Here is a 27437-nt window from a genome sequence, read left to right on the forward strand (position 1 = left end):
TAATTTATTAACGTATTTACTTAATCTTCTTACCAGGGTTTTAGCTAATATTTTCTGATCTGTATTTAACAGGGCAATTGCTCTGTATGATCCGGGTCTTCCAGATCTTTATCTTTTTTGGGTATCAGTGTAATAGTTGATTCGGCTAAGGTTTGTGGTAGCGTCTGTTCTTTAAATGCATGTATATAAAGGTTACGTAAACGCGGGGAGGTTACATCATAATTTTTTTAATACAATTCATTACTAAACCCGTCTGGGCCTGGTGTTTTGCCATTCTTCAATGAATTGATAGTCTCTTCGATTTCTTTAATTGGAATCTGTGCTCCTAATTCATCACGTTCCCCATGTTGAGTGACGGAAGATTACAGTTATCAAGGAAGCTTGTAATTTTTCTTGTTTCGGTTGATGTTTTGGATGTATATAAATTTTGATAGAATTGGGCAAATCTTTCGTTAATATCTTTTGTAAGTGTGAACAGTTCACCTTTTTCTGATCTGATTTTTTGAATAGTATGATCCTTTTCCACGTTTCTCAACTGACGTGCTAGAAGTTCAGACAAAAGTGCTGGAGTAACTCAGCGGGTGCAGCAGCATCTATGGAGTGAAGGAAATAGGCAACATTTCGGGCCAAAACCCTTCTTCAGACTGATGTAGGGTGGGGGGGGGGGTGGGGAGAAGAAAGGAAAAAGGAAAAAAAGAAGAGGAGGAGCCCGAGGGCTGAGGGAAAGCTGAGAAGGGGAGGAGACAGTAAAGGCTACCGGAAATTGGTGAATTCAATGTTTATGCCACAAGGGTGCAGACTGCCCAAGCGGAATATGAGGTGCTGTTCCTCCAATTTCCGGTGTTGCTCACTATGCCATGGAGGAGGCCCAGGACAGAGTGGTCGGATTCAGAATGGGAGGGGGAGATCAGGTTGGTTAATGCGGACCGAGCGGAGGTGTTCGGCGAAACGATCGCCAAGCCTACGCTTGGTCTCACCGATGTAGATCAGCAGACATCTAGAGCAGCGGATGCAATAGATGAGGTTGGAGGAGATGCAGGTGAACCTCTGTCGCACCTGGAACAACTGCTTGGGTCCTTGAATGGAGTCGAAGGGGGAGGTAAATCGACAGGTGTAGCACCTCTTGTGGTTGCAAGGAAAGTTGGGAGGGGGTGGTGTGGGAGGGAAGGGAAGAATTGACCAGGGAGTTACGGGAGGGAGCGGTCTTTGCGGAAAGCAGACAGGGGGGGAGGTGGGAAGATGTGGCGAGTGGTGGGGTCACATTGGAGGTGGCGAAAATGACGGAGGACTACTTGTTGTACGTGATGGCTAGTGGGGTGAAATGTGAGGACTAGGGGGACTCTGCCCTTGTTATGAGTGGGGGGATGGGAAGAGAGAGCAGTGTTACGGGGTATTGAAGAGACCCTGGTGAGAGCCTCATCTATAGTAGGGGAGGGGAACCTCCGTTCCCTGAAGAATTAGGACATTTCCGATACCCTGGTGTGGATGGTATACCCTTAAGAAGTTTATGCGGTTTGTCGCCGAATTCAAAGTTTTCCTGTTTAGTAATTTGAAATAGCCTGATAGCTCTTGCAGAGAAAATTCAATTTAGCTTGTATTATAATACTGCTGTCTTATTATGTGTATCCATGGACGGATCTGTCGCATTTTCTGAATCCAGCTGTCTGATCTGTTCTTCTAATTGCAATTGTTCCATCCTGTTCTTTTTGTTTTGATATGCTTGATATGAAATGATAGAACCTCTAATAAAGGCCTTAAAGGATTCCCATAATAACAAAGTTGAAATACCTGGACTATTATTGGTCTTAAAAAAGAATTCCATCTGTTGTTTTAAATATTCACAGGAAACTGGGTTAGTTAGTATTTGGGGATTAAATCTCCAGCACGGTTTTTTATTGGACATTCCTTCTAGTTTTAGGGAGAAGGTTAGCAGGGAATGATCAGAAATAATACTATTATGATATTTGGGATTAGTTGTAAAAGGTATTAATTTTATGTACACCAGAAAATAGTCTATACGTGTATAAGTTTTATGTACGGAGTAATAAAAGGAATATTCTCTTCCTGATGGATTTGCAATCCTCCATACGTCTGTTATGTTTGTATTTTTTATATACGTATATTTAAGTTTGCTGGATTTTGATTTTGTGTTATCTCTTTTGTTGTGAGGATTTATCCAAATATTGATCCAAAACACAGTTGAAATCTCCCCCAATTATCAGGTTTTACTGGGTGGAATCTGAGATTGTGTTAAACATTTTATTTAAAAATTGTGGATTATCAAAGTTCGGAGCGTAGATATTTACCATAGTAAGTGGGGTAGAATATATCTCCCCAGATACTATGACGTACCTACCATCTTTATCTGCTATGGTGGTTTTATGTTTAAATGGTATATCCTTACGAATTATAATTGCAGTACCTCTGGTTTTGGAGAGAAAAGAGGAGTGATATATTTGACCAATCCAGTTAGCCTTCAGCCTGACATGAGCTCGATCTTTGAGGTACGTCTCCTGTAAAAATATTATATCAGCATTAATCGATTTTAATTGGGCAAGAACCTTACCCCTTTTAATTGGCTCATTAACGCCCCTAATGTTCCAACTACAAAATGTAATTCCTCCAGTTTTCTTCAGAGGGTCGTCTTGCATTATAGCTTATATGGTTTCCCTTGTTTCAGATGGGGCAACGCAACATATAAAATCAGCCTTCTGGTTAGTGGGTGGGTGATCCCAATTACAAAACCCTGCAGATATATCACAAGAAAAAGTGCCTTGAGAAGAATAAGCGAAAAAAGTGCTATATAACGTAAATAATACAAAAAAACAATGTTTGAAGACACTGTGCGTGCAGCCCACCCCCTGGTGGGATATTTCATGTGAGCTTCCGTGGATGTTAATTACATTAAGCTCCACCCCTTAGAGTAACATTGAAAAAAAAGGGACTAAACAAGATATTATGTAAAAAGAAAAAACAGAAAGCAGACCGTAAATAATTTCCTCTGAGAGATTTACATTTCTTCTTGTAGCTTGGCTCTGAGTGGGTATTTACTATTTAAATACCCTATTTACATTACAAAGTCTTGGTTATTGATATTAGTATGTTAAGTACATTACCGGTTAAAAACCGTCAGGCTTGAAGGGGTCAATTAGAATCTCCAGCAGTCTCACTGGCAGAACGAGAACTCTCCCTCTCTCTCCTCCCCTCTCAAACCACTTCCCTATCAGTCTTCTAAACCTCCTCACCTCATATTACCACTTGCCGATACCAATCTTTACCTGCTTGACACCTCTTCCTCTACTAGAGCCACCCTAAAGATTCTTATATTTTCTCCTTCAAACATCAGGGTTCTTGCGCTTGCCACTTTCTTCATGATATCTTCAAGAACTGATAGGTCGTGTAGTTTAAGAATAATTTGTCTTGGTGGGGCTCCAGCACCTGATCGGGCTCTCTGAACTCAATGTGCCTGATCAATTTTAGTTCTCTCAGGCAAATTAGATACCTGTTGAAGTAAGTTGGCAGTGAAAACCCGAGAATCTTTTCCAATATCCTCCATCCCTTCACTACAACAATTCTTAAGTTTTGACGTCTAGTCCGAGCTTCAAGATCTAGGCATTTGTCGGTCATTCTGGCTAGTTGCCCAGAAACACGGTCTAGATCTTTCTTCAGTTTTTGCGTTGTGTCAGAGATGTCCGTAGGAGTGGCCTTGAGTTCTCCGATAGCGTCGTTTTGTTTTTTGGAGGCGAGGAGAATGGGTTCCAACTTTTTAGTAATATCTTCTTCAACCCTTTTAATTTCTCCTTTCAAAACGGAGTTTACCTCTTTGATTCGATCTTGTAGAGTGTCAATTTTTCCACAGATTTCCTTATTCCCGGCATCAAGTTTTGTTTCTAGCTTTCCAAGCTCTTCCGTCAAAATTTCTCCAAAGTCTTTGGCCATAGCCCGTCTTAAAGCTTGTTCTTGTTCTTGTATTTGCCCTTCCATGGTAGGAATAAGTCCTTCTTCCTCAGATTCCTCAGATCCTTCAGAAGTTTCCTTCTCTTGCAGAACCTGCAGTCGGGTTCTTTGTCTAGTCTGAGGTGGAGTAGGCAGAATCCGTTTATTCATTTAAAATGCCGGTATCCAGTCGGTATACGTCGATTTCTGATTACGTCACTTACGCGACATCGGGCATCTGCCGGTAAGTTCGGTCCGTTTTCTTTTTCAGGTATTTTAACGCGTTTTAGCGCATTTTTCGGAGCGGAGCTAAAAGGAGGGCCTCTTACTGTACCATGGCGCCACCGGAAGCTGACTTTATAGTTTTAAGGGGAAAGAGATTGCTTCAGTGTGGGACTGGGATTAAGAATAAACATGTTCAGAGCTTTAAAGCACTTCAGCTCCCCTTCCCCACTGAAGCTGGTGTGTCACATCAGTACATGATTCAGAAGGGCTGTCATTCCTCCAGTGTCAGACCCAACTGGCCATCCTTCATGTGTCAGCCTGGACATTGAGCACTGACAGGCTTTTCAATCATGAGGGAATAATCCTAGTTCACCTGACACCCACGGTTGTACTTTCTATCCATGGATCACTGAATATTAATGTAAAAGAGGAAACATTATTAACATTCTCCCTCATTGTAACCAGTGCAAACTGAAGGCAACAATTATTTCTCCATTCCTTTGGGTGATATTTTATGACAGTCTAGAGTGGGAAGCAAGTTTAAAATCTTGGGGAACAAATTTGAATTTTCATTAAATGGGATGAACTTGGGATGGGATATAATCTTTTCTCGTGCAAATACAATAAACCATCACAATAACGGACAACTATATAGTGGATTTCAGTCAGAGCGGACCAAGGCTCTCTTTGCGCAGCCCCCCCCCCCCTCCAAGCCCCCCCCCCCCCAACTCCGCCAGTTACCCAATGAGCTGGTGTCACGTGGCGGTAGTTTCTGGGCACGGGAGCGGAGAGAGCGAGCAACATAGAGGCGACTCGAGTACCGGGCCGTCCCTGGTGCCCTGGCGTGTGGGGCTGCACCTGTGCTCCCCCCCTGTGAAATCCCCCCTTGTTAACCACCCGCAATGTCATGTTTCTTCCCTCTTGGCCTTGGGTTAAACTTTACCACCCTCACTTGGGTATAACGGACAATCGACAGTAGCGGATGCCACCCCCCCCCCCCCCCCCCCCCCCCCCACCCAGCCCCACCATCCTCCCCCCCACATCATCCTCCCCCCCCCCCCCCCCTCCCAACATGGTCCATAATTGCGAAGGTTTACTGCAATTCCACATTCAGCATCAATTACCCTACACTTAGGGCGGCACGGTGGTGCAGCAGTATAGTTGCTGCCTTACAGTGCCATAGACCTGGGTTCGATCCTGACCACTGGTGTTGTTGGTACGGAATCAGCACCTTCTCCCTGTGACCAGCGTGAGTTTTCTCCGACATTCCAAAGTCGTACAGGTTTGTAGGCTAATTCGCTTGGCTAAGTGTAAATTGTCCCTAGTGTGTGTGTAGGATAGTGTTAATGTGTGGAGATTGCTGGTGGGTGCAGACTCAGTGGGCCGAAGGCCCTGTTTCCACGCTGTATCTCTAAACTAAACTAATGTTAGCTGTATCATTATTGTATTTCATATTAACAGAGACAGTGTAAACTAATGCTGCCTATTTAGGACATTGTGTGCAATGTATATGAATAATCAGAATTCTTAGTAAATTCTCAAAGCATTATTCAATCAGATATTTCCTCCAGCTAATAAGATGAAGTCTCAGTATAATTAGTTGTTAGTTATTCTAGGTATAAAAATACCATAGATAGACACAAAAAGCTGGAGTAACTTTTTGTGCCTATCTTCGGTTTAAACCGGCATCTGCAGTTTCTTCTTACAAATACAAATACCAGTTTCAAAAGAAGCATCAACAAAGGCTGTGTCCAGTTTCAGTTTTTATTGAAACTAAAGGGCCTGTCCCATTTGTCAAATTTTCCGGCGTCATATAAGTGTTGCCGAAAGATTTTGAACATTACAAAATCCAGTGGAGACAAAAAAATTTTGACACTTGAAAAAACACCGTATGTCATGTGTCATCACGCCGCATCATCGCCGCGTTATACATCATCACGCCACATATTTTTCAGTGACCTGATACGTCAGTCAATGATGCCGGCAGTTGCCGAAACAATTGCTAAGTGGGACAGGCCCTTATATCTATCTCATAGTCAGTTATGATATGTTCATTTGTGTGATCTGGTACAATATATTCAAAGACTAGAATAACACTGAACAATGTACATAACTGAAACCAATAATAAATTACCAGCATAAATTAATTTTTCATTGATTTATCCAATTATATGAACTAATATTCCGCGGATTATCAATTCAGATGTTGTGACACACACGCACTACCCAATATGTTCCACATTATATTTCTTAACCAGTGAATCATACATCTGCAGCTAAATAATTTACCACTAATATCATGCAGATATTTGTTTTATGGTCCTTTATTATGCAACACATCATTGAGCAATTTATTCCTGGACTGTGAAGTTATTTCAAACATCTCTGTCATACAGGATTTAATTTAATCACTCGCAGTTCAATTTTCATAGCCACATCCTTGCTTTACTTCAAATATCCACAAATGATTCAAAGGGATAATTCCATTATTCAAATCAGGTAGGACTTAGACTATTTTGGCTAAAGTTCTATATTAAAATATTACATTTCCCTGATATCACATCACTTTACAATGAATATTTATAAAGGAAATCCATTTGGAAACTTTCTTTTGTACTTGGCAGGAATGGGGATACAAAATGCAGGGTATCCAATTAAAATGAAACCTGCATTATGCTATTCAGTTTCTGATGTAAAATAACACAATCTTTAAGTAATAAAGCAAACCTAAGACTATTTACGTGGGGAGCAGTAGAACCCTTGAATTGATAAAGTGGGAATATCGGCAACCTCTGAGTGATTGTTTAGAAAATAATGGATATCGATAAGACATTACGTCAAAAATAATGGCTATCTGGAATCGATCTCATTGGAAATAATGGATGTCTTGGCTCACTTACATATACTATAATGAATGCTTCGAATTGATCGCAAACAGAAAAATGGATACCTTGCAGAGAATATTTCATATAAAATAATAGAAATCCAAGAGTGATTGCCTAGAGCATAATGGAAGTTCACGAGTGATTACAAAGTGGATGATGGATATAGTGAATTGATTTTACATAGAATTATGGGCATCCTTAGGTACTTGCAGGTAGGAGAAAATTCCTATCAGCAAGATATGCGGCACTAGGTTCATGGTCTCTGGAGGGAGCGACCTACCAATTTCCATAGAAAACATACGGAAGCCCATACATTCCTAGATTCTTATTAATGGGCCATCAATAATGGAAAATAAACTGGCATGCTACCATTTTTATTAAAAGAGTAATTATATCCAATTAGACATAACATGGGGAAATAATACACAAGTACTACTCTAACACAGCAGGCCAGCCCGCATCTCTGGAGAACATGGTTAGGTAATGTTTTGGGTCTGGAAACCTCTGCAGACCCTGAGTTCAGAGTCTGAAAAGGGTCCCGACCTGAAACATGAGACTGAAAAAGGGTTTTGACTCAAAACATCATCTATCCATGTTCTCCAGAGATGCTGCCTGACCCGTTGAGTTACTCCAGCATTTAGTGCCTTTTTTGTTAAACCAGCATCTACAGTTCCTTGTTTCGTACACTTGGAGAAATAAGTATTGCAATAGTCTTAGGATGAATTCAATAATAAGTGCAACTTACCATGTTTGTCACTGCCTCTTTATCACTCGAGGGTTGAAATACAAACAACTGCAGGGAATCTGAAATAAAACTAATAATGCTGGAAATGGTAGATTAAATAGTGTCTGCGGAGAGGGAAACTGTTAACCTTTCAGGTCAATTACTTTCATTAGAAGTGGAAATTAGAAAACGTAACATTTTAGATGGCAGAGAAGGGGAGGGTGGAGAGCACAAAATAATTATCTGCAACAGAGTGGCAGCCAAGAATGAATGAATGACATAGATGAATTTGATGCTGCCTGAATACTTGCCAATTGTGTCTGCTTGAGACGTAAATGGAGGGAGATAACATGAGGAAAAATGGAGGGAATAGAGGGAATAATGTACTATGTTGGAGCACCTCAGTTGGCGTAAATTTGGAATAAAAGAGAATGGGAACACTCAGCAGGTCAGGCAGTGTCCATGTTGCAGGTTAATTACTTTATATCAGAACTGGCTAGTTTTGAAGTAAACCGTGAAGGCTGGTTATCTGATATTGTTGAATTCCATGTTGACAATCAAGGACGTCAATGTTATTTAAAGCATGTTGGCTGCTGAAGAAGGATTGTTCCCGAACATAACTTGGTCCACTCTGTCTCTTTGGTGTTTCACATAGAGGATTTCATAACCCTATCACTACAAGAGGATTTCTTTGGTATAGTCATGGTATTTGATCCATCAACACTGTGGATCATTCAATCATTCCTATTCTTCAAATGGGTCCACAAATTATTTCCCTTTAGATTAAAATCCCTGATTGTTTCCCTTTCTACCGTCCTTGCGTGCCTCTTGCTCTCCACCCTGCCTCACTCATTTGCTTTTTTACTTTCCCCTCTCCTATTTTTTTGCACTTTAAATGTTAACATTAGCTCCTGGGACATCAGTGCTCTCTGCATATTATTTCTCACATCCCCCCTGTGTACCGAGTTTGCTTTTTGAAAACATTTACGTTTGTTAAGGATTTTTTTATGAATGCATCATTCAAATGTCATATTTAGAAAGAGTCAGAACTTAATATGACTATCTGAAAATATTAACTACGTCTTCGGGGAACCTGGGTGGCTTTAAGAAGATTAACCCTGCAGCTTTAATCCATTCAATGAACCCATTAAATCATTTGTAAGGATTAGTCTGGTTTGTGTCGAGATTGAGAACATAATCACATTCTGCACATTAGAACATGGCATGGAGCTGCCTGGGGTCAGACACGATCTTGATTTCTATGTCCTTCCTGAAACGCATTGTTCTTTAAATGACTGAGATTCATCAGCTAATATTTTAAGCTGGTAAAATATAAAATTAAATCAAATGTAAGACTTGTGTAATGTTTTTGTCATCACAGCAATATGGTTCATATCATCACCTCAGGTTTTATCTCAAACTAATTGTTACTGAAACTTTCACCTGCACAGTATTAATACCCTTGTTTGACTCTTAGCTCCAAATCTCTGTAAACCTTAGTTCATCTGGAAGTCTGCACTCAGCACCCTATTCCTCAGTACATGTGTATTCCAATGACTTCAATAAAATAATTGCCTGGAGGTGTGTGGAACTGGTGGCTGGTATTTGCACATACTGATTACCAAGCCAATTTCATCTGCTCAATTTACCAGCACATCAGATTTGAAATTGAGATCCCATGAATCCCTTGAAACCACTGCTACTCCTGTAATCACTTTCAAGCTACCGAGTCTTCAAATCCTTTATCATTGGCTCATTGTCCTGTATCTACTCCATCTCACACATGGTGGCCTTCTCTGCCCTTTTACAGCACTTTTTACAATCCTCAATCCAATTAGTCCAACACCTCTGCCTCTCATTTCAAGAAAATTGTTTGATCATGAGGGGATTAGATAGGGTGAATGCACGGCATCTTTTACCCAGACTCTGCGAATCAAGAAGCTGAGGGCACAGGTTTAAGGTGAGAGGGGAAAGATTAAATCGGAATATGAGGGGCAACTTTTTCATAGAAAGGGTGGTGGGTATTTGGAACGAGCTGTCAGAGGCAGTAGTTGAGGCAGGTACTATAACAACTTTTAAGATATTTGGACAGATGTGGTGAAGATGTCACTATTTAGAGCATACTGCACACCACTCTACACTGCGCACCTGTGGTCGAACTATGGAAAGACAAGTTTGCAGAGACTAAAGGTGGCATATAACGATGCCATGAGAACACTGCTAAGGAAACCTAGATGGTGTAGTGCCAGTAATATGTTTGTGGCTGCAGGAGTCAGTACTTTAGAAGCTATCCTAAGACATCAAATGTGTAAATTCATTTGCAGGATAAATGACTCTAAAAATGTGATTATTGTGGCCTTGTCAAACATAAGGGTTAGCACTACGACGCTACGAATCCCAGCTGTGGAGACAGCGGTATCGTTGTCTCGTTGTAGGGGACTTGATCCCATTCTTTTAAAGAGATTTTTAGGGTATATTATTGTGTTTTTTAAAAAAATAAAATAAATCTTATGCTGTTTTTATAAGTGAGTTAAAACTAAGATTTTATATGTCATGATATTTAATATGCAATGTAGTTTTTTATGAAATTTTTGCCCCTTGTCTGGGCCTTGATTGTCCTCCCTAAAGTTTTTATTATTATTATTATTAGATACATGGATAGGAAAGGTTTAGAGGGATATGAGCCAAATTCCAGGCAGATGGGACTAGTGTAGATGGGGCATTTTGGTCAGTATTGGCAAATTGGGCTGAAGGGCCTGTTTCCGTGCTGTATGACTCCATGGCTCTATGGTTTCCATTTCCAGAAAAGGATACAACAAACATTATATTAACCCTTTATTTCAATCTTATCGTTGAGCAATTGGGATAAAAGCTAGGCAGTTAAGATTATTGAATTTGATGCAAACAAAGATATTTTTTTAACAAAGTATGGAATATTGAAGTACTGAAAAAAGCTAATGGTAGTTGAGGAATTTTAGTTAATTATGTGTTACAAAAATGATGTTCACACCATGAATAAATTCTACATGATGACATATGTTCAGAGATTGTTAAGTACCTAGATAGATTGACAGGATAGATGCTGACGGGCTGTGGTATTCACAACTAGGAGTCAGTATCTCAGAATAGGGGGATAGGGCTTTTACAGATTAATATAGTTTAGTTTAGTTTAGTTTAGAGATACCGTGAGGAAACAGGCCCTTCGGCCAACGTGTCCACACATTAACACTACCCTACACACACTGGGGACAATTTTACATTTATACAATGATAACATGCCAATTAACTTACAAACCCGTACTTCTTTTGGAGTGTGGGAGGAAACCAAAGGTCCCGGAGAAAACCCATGCAGGTCACGGGGAGAACGTACAAACTCCATACAGACAAGCACCCATACTCAGGATCGAGCCCGGTTTTCTGGCGCTGTAAGGCAGTACTGCAACGCCACCATACCACCCGGTGTATGGAGGAATTTCTGTGTAGACAGTTGCAAATCTTTGGGACAACCTTAGTGATTGTAGATGTCGGTCACTGAGTGTATGAAGATAAGACTTTGCCTTCCATCACAGTGAGGAGGAGATTCACTGTGATGGATGTTCGTGTAAATTGTGTTGTGTCTTGGTTCTTCTTCTTGTTTGTATGACTGTATGAAACCAAATTTTGTTTGAACCTCTGGGTTCAAATGACAACAAATAAATTGTATTGTATTGCATTGTATTGTATATTAAATGTTGATAATGAGTCTTTTGGATACTGAATCAAGTGACATGCGTATTGAATAGCAACGTGGATTTGATTGCCCGAGAAGTAATGTGGCTTCATTTTCCTTCTACTTCTTATATCCGTCCTTTGTGGAACTAAGAATCCTCTTTTTCTCTAGATACCTGGAAGTGGAGAGCAGTGGCCATCGGAATGAAGTGCGTTTTCATTATCGATCTGGGAGCCATCAGTCTCACACAGAGGTGTTCCCGTATGCCTTGGCTGATGGCCAGTGGCATCGAGTTGCCTTAGTTATCAGTGCATCCCACTTGATTTTATATGTCGACTGTAACAAGTAAGTGATCTTCTTAATCACTAAGGGACAAATGAGCAAAGTTAAATGTGACTATAATATCCATTCTGTGTTCACAGCAAGAGTTTTTCCCTGCACCAAATCCCAGGAATGGTACATTTCCATTGGAGGCAAATTTGTAGATTGTTCAATTTTCCAATGTAGAATGCATTTTTTTTAATTTAACTTGGATGCTACTATTGCAGATTATGCATTTTCCTCTGAAATAGACAATTTTTCATTGAACTGAAATTGAAGGAAAAGTTCAGATTGTTCCAACAAGAACAGTCAAGGTCTCACGTCAATTAGTTCATCTCCACAACATGTACCAAACTATTCAAAAAATAACTATGCAAAGATTATGCCACTGACATCATCGCTCTTGCAAGAAATAGTACATTCTGTACCTTTACTTGTATTGTATTGTATTTTAATGACCACACAGCCAGGCTGGTGGAATTTGTTATCAGTACAGCTCGGTACAGGTTCCAACATTTCATCAAACATTAAACATATAGCATAGATATACATACAAACAGACGCATTACATAATACATAAGGGCCATGCTTATTCTTATTCCTCACCGTACAGAGTTTAAAATGTTAATTGCAGTGGGAATGAAACTGTTTTTGAAGCGGTTTGTTTTTGAGGCAATTGTCCTGTAGCGCCTCCCAGAGGGCAGTAGCTGAAAGGCATAGTGTGCAGGGTGAGTAGGATCAGAGATGATCTTGCGGGCTCTGTGTAATGTCCGTTTGTGGTAAAGTGATTCAAGGGATGGTAGGGGTAAGCCAATAATTTTAGATGCTCTGTTGATGATTGCGCTGTAATTTCTTTCCGGGAGAGTGAGTCGAGACTGCCGAACCAGATTGTGATGTGAGGAGTGAGGATGCTTTTGATGGCTGTATAGAACCGGAGCATGAGATGAGACCTTGCTCTGAACTTCCTGAGCTGTCGGAGATGGAAAAGTCTTGCTTGGGCTTTTCCATAGATGTTGTGTGCATTTGTCCTCCATTTGAGGTTGTTGCTGATGTGGGTTCCAAGGAGTTTGAATGTGTCAGTGATGGAGATGGGTTCACCTTTAATGAGCACAGGAGTTTTGGGGTATGGCTGGCGTCTTGGGTCGATGATGAGTTCTTTTCTTTTTGATGAGTTGAGTAAGAGATCATGGTCTGTACACCAGGTCACTATCGATCTTGGTTGACCTGTGCATGGTATTCAGTTTCTTGGTTGTTGGTGATGAATCCAATGATGGTTTGAGTCGTCCGCGTACTTGTACAGGTTGACGTAAGCTGTGGTGGGATGTGAGCTGGTTTGTGTAAAGGGAGAATAGCCAGGGTGAAAGAACACAGCAAGGGGTGTGCCTGTACCGAGGAACAGATGGGGAGGATTGTTATTTTGATCCTCACCCTTTGATTGCCTGTTCCAGAGAAAGCTGTTTTTTCCATTTGACAGATCCATGGGTCAATATTCATGTCCAGTAAATATTGACAGTTTGGCCGGGTTTATGAAATTGAATGCGGAGCTGATTGTTCCAACATGAACAGTCAGGATGCACGTCATATGTGTTCTGCGGACTACCAGGTATTTCAGAATGTGATGATTATGCTAATCATCGACGGTGACCGCAATAGTACATTCTCAACTTAACTTCTCTTTATTTAAAAAAGTGGGCAGAAGCAGATTTCTCAGCCATGTTTAGTTGCTTAAAGATTTGATTCTAAGTCATCTCGTCAGCCTCTGCAGCCCTTATACTGATGTCATTGGATTCTGATTCCTGAATCTCAGCATATTGCTGAAACAAAATATAGGGCGGCACAGTGGCACAGCGGTAGAGTTGCTGCCTTACAGCGCTTGAGACCTGGGTTCGATCTTGGCGACCAGTGCTATCTGTACGGAATTTGCATGTTCTTCCTTTTACCATGTGGGTTTTCTCTGGGTGCTCCAGTTTTCTCCCACATTCAAAAGACATGCTGGTTCGTAGGTTAATTGGCTTCTGTAAATTGTCTCTTGTGTGTAGAACAGAACTATTAAATGGGTGATTGCTGGTCGGCGCGGACTTGGTGGGCCAGAGGGCTTGTTTCCATGATGTATCCCCAACCTAAACAAACTCAACTCTAATATGTCTAAATCTGGATGGTATGTGACACAGAAGGCACCTGGTTCCAATTCTTTGCTGCTCTATTTGTTTAGTTGGATAGGTGTTTAAGGCCCGGTCCCACTTGGCCGTCATTTATGCGACAGGCCGGTAGTGACTGACGAGCGACAGTTGCACGCGTCATCACCTGTCATCATGCGCCTTCAAATATTTTATCTGCTCTGCAAGTAGAATTAGTCAGTGTATTGACATCATTTGTTAAGTGAAACATTGATAAAATTATTGTTTGCTGGAAAAATTCATTTGCTTTTAGACTTTCTGAAATACTCCCAACAAACACAAAATTGTATTCCATTATAGCAGCTTAAGAATTAGTTTGCAATTAAAAAAAAAAAATGGTGTTAGTAAAATTGTTGGTGGTTATTTAACACAAAACTAATTTGGTTACTAGTGTTCTTTTAGTATATAAAATCTGGAATCCTTACCTGGATGTTAACTTTTGAAACATCCTTAACTAAGGATATTTCAAAAATACTTATTAAGGTGTTACCTTGAAGGCATTACTCTGAAAGCATTGATGCTTGCGGCGTAATTATTTTCTCATTGTGGGCGGCGCTCAGCGGCGCATGGTTACGCACGGTGACGTAATCATGCATCACCAGCATTACACGTACGTGGTCAGGACGTCAGCGTGCGACCGCAGTACGTCCGCGTGTGTAAGTGACAGGCCACGCCGGTGGTGCGCGAAGATTTCGTGCAGCATGAAATCCTGGAGCGCCGCGCGATACCGCGCGCAACTCCATACTCCTCCACGCCTCGCCATGCACCCATTCCACGCTACCCACAATGCTACCCGTGCGTCACAACGCGACGACCAAATTTTTGGAGCCTTTAGACCACACTTTTGAAGTAAGCTTGGTGAATTCTGTGGCTCTTATGATAACAGCCACATTTAAATTATTAATAGCATTTAAAACGTGCATAAAAAATTAATTAGCAGCCCTTGGCTGGGATTTCTTAAATATTATAAAATCCCTTTCTTATTGATTTTTTTTAAATTGGGCCATATTTTCCAAAACAAAAACCTAGCTCATCTAGCTGCTCAGATAATGAGGTGGTGTTTAGAAATGTAACAGATTGATTAATTGTTGTATTGAAAGATACAGCATGAAAACAAGCACTTCAGACCACCGAATCCATGATGACCATCAAACACCCGTTCACACTAGTTCTATGTTATCCCACTTTAGCATCCACTCCCTAAACATCAGGGACAATTTACAGCAACCAATTAACTTACAAACCTGCACGTCTGTGTGATGTGGGAGGAAACTACAGCACCCTGAGGAGACCCACACAGTCATGGGTAGAATGAACAAACTACATAGACAGCGCCTGAGATTAGGATTGAACTTGGGTCTCTGGCACTGCGAGGCAGCAGCTCTACCAATTGTGCCACTGTTGAATAAAACACGGAATTCTATCTTTGGACTTTAAGCACAAAACATCTGTATGAATACGGGCTGCCAGTTGTGCTCAACTCCAAACATTTGGATTAATTGTGGATCTGAACATTGAAAGTATTTAGAATTAGTGGCAGGAAGGAACTGCAGATGCTGGTTTATACCGAAGATAGACACAAAGTGCTGGAGTAACTCAGCTGGTCAGGCAACATCTCTGGAGAAAAGGAAAGGCGACACTTGAAGACCCTTGAAGAATTGATTGCACATCTTTGTTCCTGGCAATTTGAGACCAATTTCCTTCTATTAGCTTGGCATTTTGCTGTCAGTTTTTGAAGGGATTGGAAAACTTGACCAATGTTACAACAAACAAATAAGCTTCTGTAAAGTGCAAAAAGCACAAAATTGTTTCAACCAAGGGAAGACTTGAAAAAGCTAAAACTTTTCCTCCTTCATTCATTGGAAGCTTGGTTACATTTATGGATGAGGTTTCACCAACCCTAATTAAAGATAGCATTAGCTGAATCGAAGCCTCAAGAAAATGTATCCTCTATGTTTGCCATTGAATCATTGGAAGCTCAGTGGAGATTGGAATAAATTCTTCTCAAAGAGTATAAAGGGCCCGTCCCACTTGGACGACCTAATCCACGAGTTTAGAAGACCCTAGACGAGTTGAAAAAAATGTCAAGGCCGTGTTGGCTCGCCAAAGTAAAAGACCTCCTATGACCTCCTACGACTATGTCTACGACCCCCTACGACCTCCCACAACCCCACTCGACCTCAGTCTTCCACACCTAAGACCAACTACGACTAGCTACGAGTGGAAAATGATCACATGATAAAATGATGTCATGTTTGCATTTTTTTTCTCGGGCCACCGACCTACAACCATCTACGACCACCATCACGACCTACCGCGACCTCCCTAAGACCTACCTACGAGTAAAAAGTATCAGTTTTTTCCATGCCGACCTTTTTTTTACTCGTGAACATTTTTAATCAGGCTGGAAAAAACGCTGCAACCTACTTAAGGCCACGAGTACGCGGAGACCACTCACGAACATGATGAAGAGTTACAAAGACCTCCTATGATCTCGTGGCGGCCATGCTGCAAGTATGAGTCAAGGGCAAACTCGGCAGAGGTCGCCAATTAGGTCGTGAAAGTGGGACAGGGGCTTTAGTAAAAGGAAGGACTCATTTTACATATAGTTCAGTGACCTGGAGTCACGGCACTACACATCAAGCAATCCAAATAATAGTTATTCATTTTATTTTGGTCTCAAAGGTTTTGACTGGTGTTGTTGGACAAAAACATTATTTTAGTAATTGGTGCCAGTGGAATGTTTTACTTCGAGAGTATAGGAAATTAGAAGCCACGAGTCATTAAAAAAGAAATTGTATGTGCCTGTAATGGAAAAATATCAGATTCTGGGGAAATGGTAGCAAAATGGAATTGATTGCCACAGATGGCTGTGGAGGCCGTCAATTAATATTTTTAAGGCAGTGGTTGACAGCTTCATGATTAGTAAGGGTGTCAGGAACTATGGGGAGAAGACAGGAGAATATGGTTGAAAGGGAAAGATAGTTGAATGGCGGAATAGACTTATTGGGCAACATGGCATAATTCTGCTCATATCACTTATGATTGTATGAAAATGAGATTCCAGAAGGTGGCTCCATGTGACAATGCTGCACTATCTTAGACAGGATGAGTTAGATGATTCCCATCCAGCAATTTATGACTTTATGTTATATGGTTCTAGCTGTAATCTTATTTTTTATTACTTTTAAAGAATTTTTTGTTAGAAGTATAAAAATTGCAAAGTAGATGTTGTTCTAATGAAATATATCTGTCTAAAGCTTTGGTCTGAGGCCACAATTTTGGACCTCATTTGAACTTGCCTGTAGCCGATAAAACATGTAGGTTTTAGCACCCAAGTGCAGATGAGGAGCAATGTTTGTGGAGTAGCATGTTTGTGTGAGCTCATCCCATTTTATTCAACGGTTTGGAGTGTGCTGGCTGATACACAACAGCAGAATCCAGAGTGATTTGGGGCCAAGGATGAACATGCACATTTTCCCAGAGAAAACACTGGTGATTGAGATCATCTACAATAGGAACAATTTCCTCTGGGATAGGCTCAGAAGTCCAGTATTCCCTTCCATCTCTCCCCATCTTTATAACAGATGGTACTGCTTGTTCAGCCTCATATAATCCTCCCATCCTCCCATGGATAACTGTAGCAAGATGTCCAAAATGAATACTCTTTTTCTCCTGGTGACTGCTATAATGTGAACTAATTATTTTTAAGTGCAACTTTTAGATAATTACCAGAATAAGTGACAACAAGCTAAATTGGTTTTACAACTCAAGATACAATTTTAACATTCTTGGAGAATCCTTAGCGTCTGGAGCATTGAGGCTAAAATGCATTCTTAGAAATACACCATTCTTTCCTCATTCTTCATTTGCTGTAGGATTCAAGAACCATTAAATTAATAGTAATAAAAAAGAACTGCAGATGCTAGTTTATAACAAGGGTAGACATAAAATGCCGGAGTAACTCAGCATGTCAGGCAGCATCTGTGGAGAAATTGGATGGGTGATGTTTCTGGTAGGGACCCTTCTTCAGACTGATTGTGGGATGAGAACTTGAAGCAAGACAAGGCCAGGACAAACCAGAGTTGGCAACAAAAGACTTTCAGCAGAGAGGGTCCCTGATAGACTGCCTGTCAGCCAGGGACAATGTGATCCCAAGAGGGATGCATCAGTGCAAACAGTGGAATTGGTTAATTAACTTTGAGTGGAGGAAGAGGGGGTGGGGGGAAGCGAGAAGAAGGGGGAATGGTGTGTTTGTAGAAGTTATCTAAATTAGAGAATTCAATGTTCATACCGCTGGGTTGTAAGCTACCCAAGCAAAATACGAGGTGCTGCTCCTCCAATTTGCATGTGGCCTCACTCTGGCAATGGAGGATGCCAAGGACAGAAAGGTCAGTGTGGGAATGGGAAGGGGAGTTAAAATAAATGAATACCTTCTGTAACAGAATCATCATTTTGTTTTCTATCTGCAGGATTTATGAACGACTTATTGAAAGGCCGTGTTTGGACATTCCCACTGGCTCAACACTTTGGTTGGGACAAAGAAATAATATACATGGCATTTTCAAGGTGGGTGAATATTGTAATCTGGAATTAATTTTCTTTAGCAAAACAAAATAATATTTTTATCAATGGTTTTGTTGTTTGGAAATGTATATCCTTATATTGAATTGTATCTGTATAAAAATTACTGAATATTGAAAACTGTTGACATTTTTTAATCTGTTCTCAACTAAAGAAACATCAATAATTCACAAGGTTTTTCAGACATACATGCCACAAAAGTAAGCTGCATTTACACTGCTGCTTTTTACGCTGTAGTTAGGTTTCAGCCATGTAGCACTATATTTAATTGCCTGGCAGTTCTTCATTTACACTGCAATTATACAATTCAGGGCAGACTTCTGGGTTTGCCGAAATACTTGCATGGGCAGAACATCTTCAAATACTTGCCAATTAAATTATTCAACAGCATTCTTTTACATGAGTGGAAGTGACTATATGTGTTACTTTGCTGTAAATGCGCAAATAGGAATTTTGTGGGCTGTGTGTGACACCATTATTCTGGCTGTCTGAATAATGAATTATATCATTCTACTAGACTAAGTGGGACCCTTTGGGTCTCATGTTCACATGGGAGGGCTGATCCACCAACGCAATATTCCACCTCTCCACCAATTCCAATATTGGTGGCCAGTGGGGGGGGGGGGGGGGGCTAGTATGGGTGTTGTGCACTGAAGGGATTGGTTTCCAGAGGGCTAGTATGGACATTGTGGGCCGAATGGTTTCTCGGACTGGCGGCTCAGTCACTCAAGCCTGTTGTGCTGGCAGCTCACTCACTCACGGCTGGTGGGCTCGTAGTTGACTCACGGCTATTCCTTGAAATTTCATTTCAAGCAGGGTGCACGGGCACCCAATTCAAGTGCAGTTTCATACCACTTCAAGTGTGGTGCAAGGCCACTAAAGACAGCGAGTCGTGACCTCTCCCTCCCCCATCTTGCAGAGACTGAGCCAAGCCCACACTTCCGGGTTATATAGTCCCTCTCCCCTCCCACCAGTAGGGGCGTGACCTTCATGGCATGATTGGCTGGAGAGAGAATCTCAACATTTTTTAAACAATAATAACGCTTTTATTTTTCATCGATGGGAAAAATTCTTGGCACCTGACATGCGGAGGGGGGGACGGACTCTGAGTAAGATGGCTAAAAATCACAGGTGGTAGCGTTTTTTCTAAAATCAATATAAAGTGCAAACACTAAGTGGTCAAGATTAGACTAATTATAATTATGGGCAAGGCAGCTCTAATTAGCAAGGCAGCTCTAATTGGGCAAGGCAGCTCTAATTGGGCAAGGCAGCTCTAATTAGGCAAGGCAGCTCTAATTAGGCAATGCAGCTTGCTTTAGCATTTTCAAAACCAAAGGCATCGCAGCTTGCTTTAGCACTTTCAAAAACAAAGGCAAACAGCAGCTTTAGCACTTACAAACCAAAACATACTTTTGCATTTTCAAACTACATTTTCAAACTACATTAAGGGCACTGACAGGTCAGTAAAACCAGTCACAGTTTAGTATACATGTGTTCAGTGTTATTCACAGCTCAGACTGAGAATTGTGACCTCTTGCTCCCCCATTTTGCAGAGAACTGAGGCACCTCCACACTTCCGGGTTTTATAGTCCCTCCGGAAGGGGCATGGCCTTCAGGAGAGAGGATCTCAAACTTTTTGGCCTATTATTATTTTTTTTAATTTATATTTTTATTAGAAGCAGTGTACAAAAGTATAAACCGCGGCATATGACATAATACATTTAATGTACAGCTTCCATTTTAATTTTTAACAAAGATTAAATAGAAAAAGAGAGAAAGAGCAAGAAAGAAAAAAATGAAAAAGAAAGTGAATATGTAAGAATAGAACCCCTAAACTACCAAATGAGTGTAATCAAAGAGTAAGTAAAAACTTAAAAAAAAATAAAAAGACAAAAATGAAAAAAAGGAACAAAAACCCACCAAAAAGTGTTGATATACCTGCTTCATTTCTCACCACACCCATCACCCTGTCCGTAATTCGGTTTAATTCCGAAGTTGTGTTGCACCATACTATCCTGGTAATGAATCAATGAAAGGAGACCATATCTTTAAAAATTACTCTGATTTTTCTGCTAAGACAAGTCTCATATCTTCAAAACACTAATAACTCTTTTATTTTTCTTTGATGGGAAAAATCCTCTTGTCCTGCGCAGCGGAGGGGGACTCTGAGTAAGATGGCCAAAACTCACAACCATAAGTGGCAGCGTTTTTTCTAAAATCAATATACAGAACACCAAGAAGTAGTCAAGATCAGACTTTTAGTAACATAGATTAGTTCAGCAGCATTTTTATAGCATAATAAAATTAGTGAGCTTTGTACAGAGAGTTGGACCATATTATACATATTTTTGTTTCCTTATGTAATTGAAGGTGAATTATACCAGTGACTAAATTAAATGTTGAAATTGTATATTGAGCAAAGGAAGAGGCTTTCCTGAAAGGATATAGGGTTCCTCAAAGACAAGGGCATCTACAATGCTTTGGAGCCAGTCACAATGGGTTTTGCAGATTCTCACAGGGCATTATATTAGAATGGAAATATACTCAATGTTTATCTGTTTGAAATCACGCATCCTAAAACTGAAAGTACATTTCCAGAGACAATTGCTTCTTACTCCAGGACTCTTCATTGTGAGACTTCCTCTGAGAAGCGGAGTTTTGTGCATGTCTGCGAGCAGCCTTGAAAATAATTCACTTGGTTAGTGATGGTTCCCACACTAGGTGGAACACCTAGGTGGAACACCGATACAACAAGGAGATGTTAGATTCTTATTTATTGACTATAGATCTGCCTTCAACACCACAATCCTATTGAAACTCATCTCCTAACTCCGCGACCTCAGTCACTGGATTCTCAACTTTCTGACCACCAGACCTCAATCAATCAGGTGCCCAACTATGATGCATTCTCAGTCTCCTGCTATAATCCCTATAATTTGGCTCTAATACCACCTACAAATTTGCAGATGACATCACTGTGGTGGGCTGAATTACGAGTACAGGAAGGAGATAGAGCATTTATTGACATGTAACATGCCAGGAGAGTAACCTGTCTCTCAATGTCATCAAGAGAAATGAGCTAGTCATTGATTTCAGGCAGTTAAAACCACACATTTTGGTATCTGATTTTTTGTTTGGTCAGATTCTTATGAATGTTATAGGAATTCAGAATCTTGAAAAGATTCTGACACCTGCTTTGGGATGTAGGTCAGATGATGAAAATTAGCTGAAGAAATTAATTAACTTCTGACTGTGTAAGATCCTGAGACAAATTTCTGAGGACTAATAGTGATGTTATACTGGAAAAACAGATGGCTTCATGTTGAACCTTTCCCCCAGAGATTCTGTCCCGCACTGTAAAACCATATTAATTATTTACATTTCTGTTACTTGAGATGAAATTAGTAATTATGTACATCTCTTCAGGGGCTTACATTGTGGATGTTTGGTACAAGACAAAAGAAACAGGGGCAGTCCAATTTCAGCTCTATCTTAAAATGAGAAATTTGAGGAGTGGGCCACATAGTTCCAAGAGCTTCCTCTGCTACACAATAAGATCATGGCTAATCTGATCACAAGCCACTTTCCTGTCTGATCCCTACATCCCTTTATTCTCTTATCTCAGCTATGAGTGTATGTAACAACTTGGTATTTACAGCTTTCTGAGTCAGACAACTCCAATGATTCACATCACATATTCCATGGTATGGGTAGTTCTTGCAAAACATTGTTTCATTCATCATCATTCATCCTCAGATCATAAGTTTTCGGAGCAGAATTAGGCCATTTGGCCCATCAAGTCTACTTGTCAATTCAATTATGGCTGATCTATCTTTCCTTCTCAACCCCATTCTCCTGCCTTCTCCCCACAACCCCTGACACCTTTACTAATCAAGAATATGTCACTCCACCTTGAAAACATCCAATTATTTGGCCTCCACAGCTGTCTGTGCTAGTGAATTCCACAGATTCACAACCCTCTGACTAAAGATATTCCTCTTCATATCCTTTCTAAAGGTTTGTCATTTTACTCTGAGGCAATGGCTTCTGGTCCTAGACTCTCCCACTAGTTGAAACATCCTATCCAGGCCTTTCACTGTTCATTGTTACTTTGCAAACCATTAGTGACTCAAGGTTCATTTATCATTGCCAACCTCATTGTTACATTGTCATTTACATCATGCATTGAGCACCATTGCTCTTCTGCTCATTGCATTGCTGGGCAGCAGGGCTTGGCTGCCTCTGCAATGTTCAGAGCCAGTTTGGGATCTTCATAGAGATATATCTCATATTTTCATTAATATCTCATCACACCATCCACCATCCTCAGGTTCACATATCTCTCTGCCCCTCTTACCCCACACAATCGCATGCTTGTCACCTGGCCCTGATCCAGAAAAAAGGACAATTTAGTTTTGTTTAATTTAAAGTCATTTGGTTTCATTTGGAAGCAGAACCGTGATGTTCACTAAAGATCTGCTATCCTTTGTCAAGATCCCTTTGAATGTTATATTTTCAGTAAGATAACTTTCCATTCATCTAAGCTCTGGACAGTATATTGTGACTTTATAAAGGACATGCAAGGTTGTAGCAAGGCAACTCTACCTTTGTACCCTATGTCGTGGCAGATTTTTATATCGTTCAAGAGATTACTCCCTCTAGCCACTAAGTGGACTACATGATTAAGGAGAATGTCGTAATACGCATGTGAGTGGCTCCATGAGACCTTCAGAGCTTCTTCACAGATAAATCTTCATAACACAGTCTTTTGATTAATAGATTATTTATTGTTGATGAAAAACAATAAGGTATACAACCTTCTTCCGATCGTATACTATAATCTTTTTCAAACTCCAGCATATCACTTTAAAGGTTAGAAAACTCCTCGTGTCTCCATTACACATCGCATGATCAAAGGGTATTCCTTCATGCAAGTCCCAAACTAAACTAAAAAACTAAGCTTCTGCGCAAGAAATCGATCTCCAAACATGCCCTAGAATACGTCATAAATCCCACCCACATAATAACAGTAAGACTAAAATTTAAAGACACATGCCATAATTAATGACACACAAAATAAGCCAAATGGCCACTACACCCTATCCCTTTTGCAATAAAGACTGACATTCCATAATGTATATAATACAAAGAAATATGTTGAGGGTCTGTTGTACTGTATTGACAATTAATAATGAGGCTTGCTCTCTCTACAGGGTGTGATGCAAGATGTTCAGATTCTAGTGATGCCACAAGGATATATCACTCAATGCCCCAACCTCAATCGAAGTACGATTAATGATTCTTTTAGATCTATATGCATGTGTGTGTGTGAATATAAAATATTTAGATCAAGAGGATATCAGAACCAAACCCAGCAGTGCTATTAAACTAGCAATCATGGCTTGTCCATTCGTTAGATAGTTATTAAAACTAGGAATGTCGACATATCGTAAGAGCTTTAGCAGTAAAATGCACTCTGTTTCAGAATGAATGGTATATTTCATAATTGAATGTGGAAGAGAATGAGCTGATTACGGATAGTCGGCATGGCTTTGTCTGGGGCAAGTTATGTCTTACAAACTCGGTTGAGTTTTCTAAGTAGATGATAAAGGTTATTGATGAAGATGGGGCAGTGGATATTGTCCACATAGACTTTAGCAAGACATTTGACAAGGCCCCTCTTGGTTGGCTGATTCAGAAGATTGTTTCTGTTGTTTGTGATATATATATATATATATATGTGAAGAAGGCTGTCAAAGGATGCAGCAGGGTATATATCAGTTACAGATATGAGTGGAGAAAATGCAGATGCTGTTTAATCAGGGCAAGTGTGAGGTGTTACATGTTGGGAAGTCAAATGTAAGAGAACGGTATACAGTTAATGGCAGGACCCTTAACAGTATTGATGTTCTGAGCAATCTTGAGCTTCAAGTCCATAGCTCCCCACAAAGTGTGGGCAAGAAAGTATATGGTGCGCTTACCTTCATTGAATGGGGCATCGAGTACAAGAATCAATAAGTCATGTTGCAACTTCATACAACTTTGATTAGGCTGCATTTGGAGTATTGTGTGCAGCTCCAGCCACTCCATTATATGAACGACGAGGAGACCATTAAGAGGGCGCAGAAGAGGTTTATAAGGATTTTGCCTGAATTCGATCTTACTGTAAGGAGAGGACAAATTTGGATTGTTTACTTTGGAGCATTGGAGAATGTAATGGAGAGACTTGAACATGTTGGTAGTGATGCCGATGGAAGCATATACGATTGTGGCATTTAAAAGGATTTTAGATAGAGTCATGTATATGCATGAGATGGAGGGCTTTCGGTCATATTGCAGGGATTAGTTTACCATGACATCATATTTGGCACAGACATGTGAGCTGGATGACCCATTTTCATGTGCTATAATTGTGCTTATTTATGGTCAGGAGATTTCAGTAATTTAAATCATCTTAAAATCAGATCAGGAACAGAAAATAGAGTCAATGTCTAATTTCTGAAAGCTGGAAAACAGTTTGAATGGTAGATGATAATCACGTGCTGGTTAGCCAAAGATTTACAGCTAAAATATTGACCTTTTTTATTTAAACGGTATTAAAACTGTAATGTATTTCCTTCATTTACGTCTTATCTTTCTGATTTCCATTTTCCTGTCTTCTTGAGTATTTGATTTTCATTCATATTTTTATTTCTTCTCTAATTCCTGAATTCCACTTTCACATTTTAAGCACTTCTGGTCTCTCATTTCAGCTTGTCCAACGTGTAACGACTTCCATGGACTTGTGCAAAAGATTATGGAGCTCCAGGATCTTTTAGCCAAAACCTCAGCAAAGGTAAATACTTAATAATGATTCATTTCTGCAAGAGTTAGTTAAAATATAATTAATAAAGCATCCTATAGCAATGTTTTGGACATATTAAACAATTTTAAGCATACTGTTGTATATGTGCACGGTGAAAGCTTTGTGATAGAATAAGATAATATTTTTTTGTTACAGCTTTGTGTTAGAACATTGAATTATAAGAGATTTTTGATATTTTGGTTAAGGAAGAATATTAGCCAGGATGATGGGAGATATTTTAGTACATCATTAATTAATCTGAATAAATGCATCTCCCATGATCTTTGCTATGACTACCATTTCTTTTCAGAATGAGACTTAAAAGCATATTCCATACTTTATTCAAAAATCATTGCAAACTAAAAAAACGACAAAACATGCCTTGGTGACAACACAACACTGTGGTGACACGATGAACAGCTTGCTTTTGGTTTCAACTCCTTGTTATAAATGATTCAATTATCTTTCATGGTAAATTGTTTCCTTGCAGTTACATTTGAAATAATTTACAGCAAATTACAATGATTCTATGAAGATCGTCTTAACTTTCCTAGGTCCATGTTGTCTAAGCCAAACCTTACCTCTTGGCCAAGACATCATAGGAAATAATTTCTTCGCATTTGCAAAGCCTTTGTGTTTGACATGTTAGATTACTCGGGCTTCAATAAAATGGACATCATTCAATTACAAACGAGCTTTGGGAAATGTAATATTGAATAAAACTGAGTTGCATCAATTTTGAAGCAATTTTTGAAGTCACTCGATTTGGGAATGACAATATTCCGTGATCAGCTGTTCTGAGAGCTATTCACAGAGTCAGTCATGTGGGAATCTGATTTTCATTTACTCTCCCACAGAATCCGTGATGCCTTGTTTCAATATGTTAAATGTAAACAAGCAATTTAATGTGGCAGATGAGGTCAATGGGAGGGTTATTAAATAGAATGATTGTATCTACATGTATTTGTACAGGAAGGATGCCCTTCCCTGATTTCCCTCATAGCATATAATTACACATTTGAAACATAAAAGTTGCAAAATGTTATAATGATTGTATGTAAATCTATACCCAGTTATCTTATGCCGAGAAGAAGATGAACAGTTTGGATCAGTGTTACTGTGAGAAGAGCTGCAAGGTGAAAGATAAAGTCTACAGGGAGTCTGTGTATTGGACAGATGGCTGTAAGAACTGCACATGCAAGGTATCTCTCAACCACAGATCGTCAATCCTTGCTCTGTTCTATATTTTCAATTTTCTACAATCCAAAAACGTAGATGTGGAATTACTGTGGTGGGTAGAGGAAGTCAGACGAGGATTAAGCGTTTAGTGGAAATTCTCTTCTCCCAACAGGAATAATTTTCCATAAGGCACATCATAGAACATAGAATAGTGCAGCACAGAAACAGCCCCTTTGGTCCACAATGAGTGTGCCAAACATAATTCCTAGCTGGACTGATCTCATCTGCCTGCAAATGATCTATACCCCACTATTCCCTGTACTTCGTTGTGCCTATCTAAAAGCCTCTTAAATGCCTCTATGTGTCTGCCTCCACCACTACTCCTGGTGATTCGTTCCAGGTCCCCACCATGCTTTGCCCCGCACATCTCCACTAAACCTTCCCCCTCTCAACTTGGATCTATGCCCTCTAGTGTTGGACATTTCCACCCTAGGAGAAAGGTTGTGACTGTCGACATTATCTATCTATGCCTCTCATAATTTTACATACTTGTATCAAGTCTTCCTTCAACCTCCAATTTTCCAGAGAAAACAATCCAAGTCTACCCAACCTCTCCCTGTAGGTGAAACCCTCTAATCCAGGCAGCATTCTGGTAAACCTCCTCTGCACCCAACTCCAAAGCTTCCACATCTTCTCTGTAATGGGATGACCTGAACTGCACGCAATACTCCAAATGTGGCGTAATCAAGGTCCTATAAGGCTGCATCATGACTCTTACATTCAATCCTCGAGCAAAGATGGCAAGCATACCATATGCCTTCTTTACCACCTATCTATATGTCCCGCCACATTT

At 40.1% G+C, this 27437-nt stretch overlaps 1 protein-coding gene across 1 annotated transcript in view; it reads left to right on the forward strand.

Annotated features, from left to right (window-relative positions):
* Positions 1-27437, forward strand: part of LOC129706413 (protein kinase C-binding protein NELL2-like) — a 229900-nt gene that overhangs the window by 51096 nt on the left and 151367 nt on the right. The window contains exons 4-8 of the mRNA XM_055650706.1: positions 11651-11824; positions 18450-18546; positions 23775-23847; positions 25314-25396; positions 26479-26607. Coding sequence (XP_055506681.1) covers positions 11651-11824; positions 18450-18546; positions 23775-23847; positions 25314-25396; positions 26479-26607 — 556 coding nt within the window. The remainder of the gene's footprint in view (positions 1-11650; positions 11825-18449; positions 18547-23774; positions 23848-25313; positions 25397-26478; positions 26608-27437) is intronic.

The sequence above is a fragment of the Leucoraja erinacea genome, chromosome 19, assembly GCF_028641065.1.
Source record: "Leucoraja erinacea ecotype New England chromosome 19, Leri_hhj_1, whole genome shotgun sequence".
Lineage (NCBI taxonomy): Eukaryota > Metazoa > Chordata > Chondrichthyes > Rajiformes > Rajidae > Leucoraja > Leucoraja erinaceus.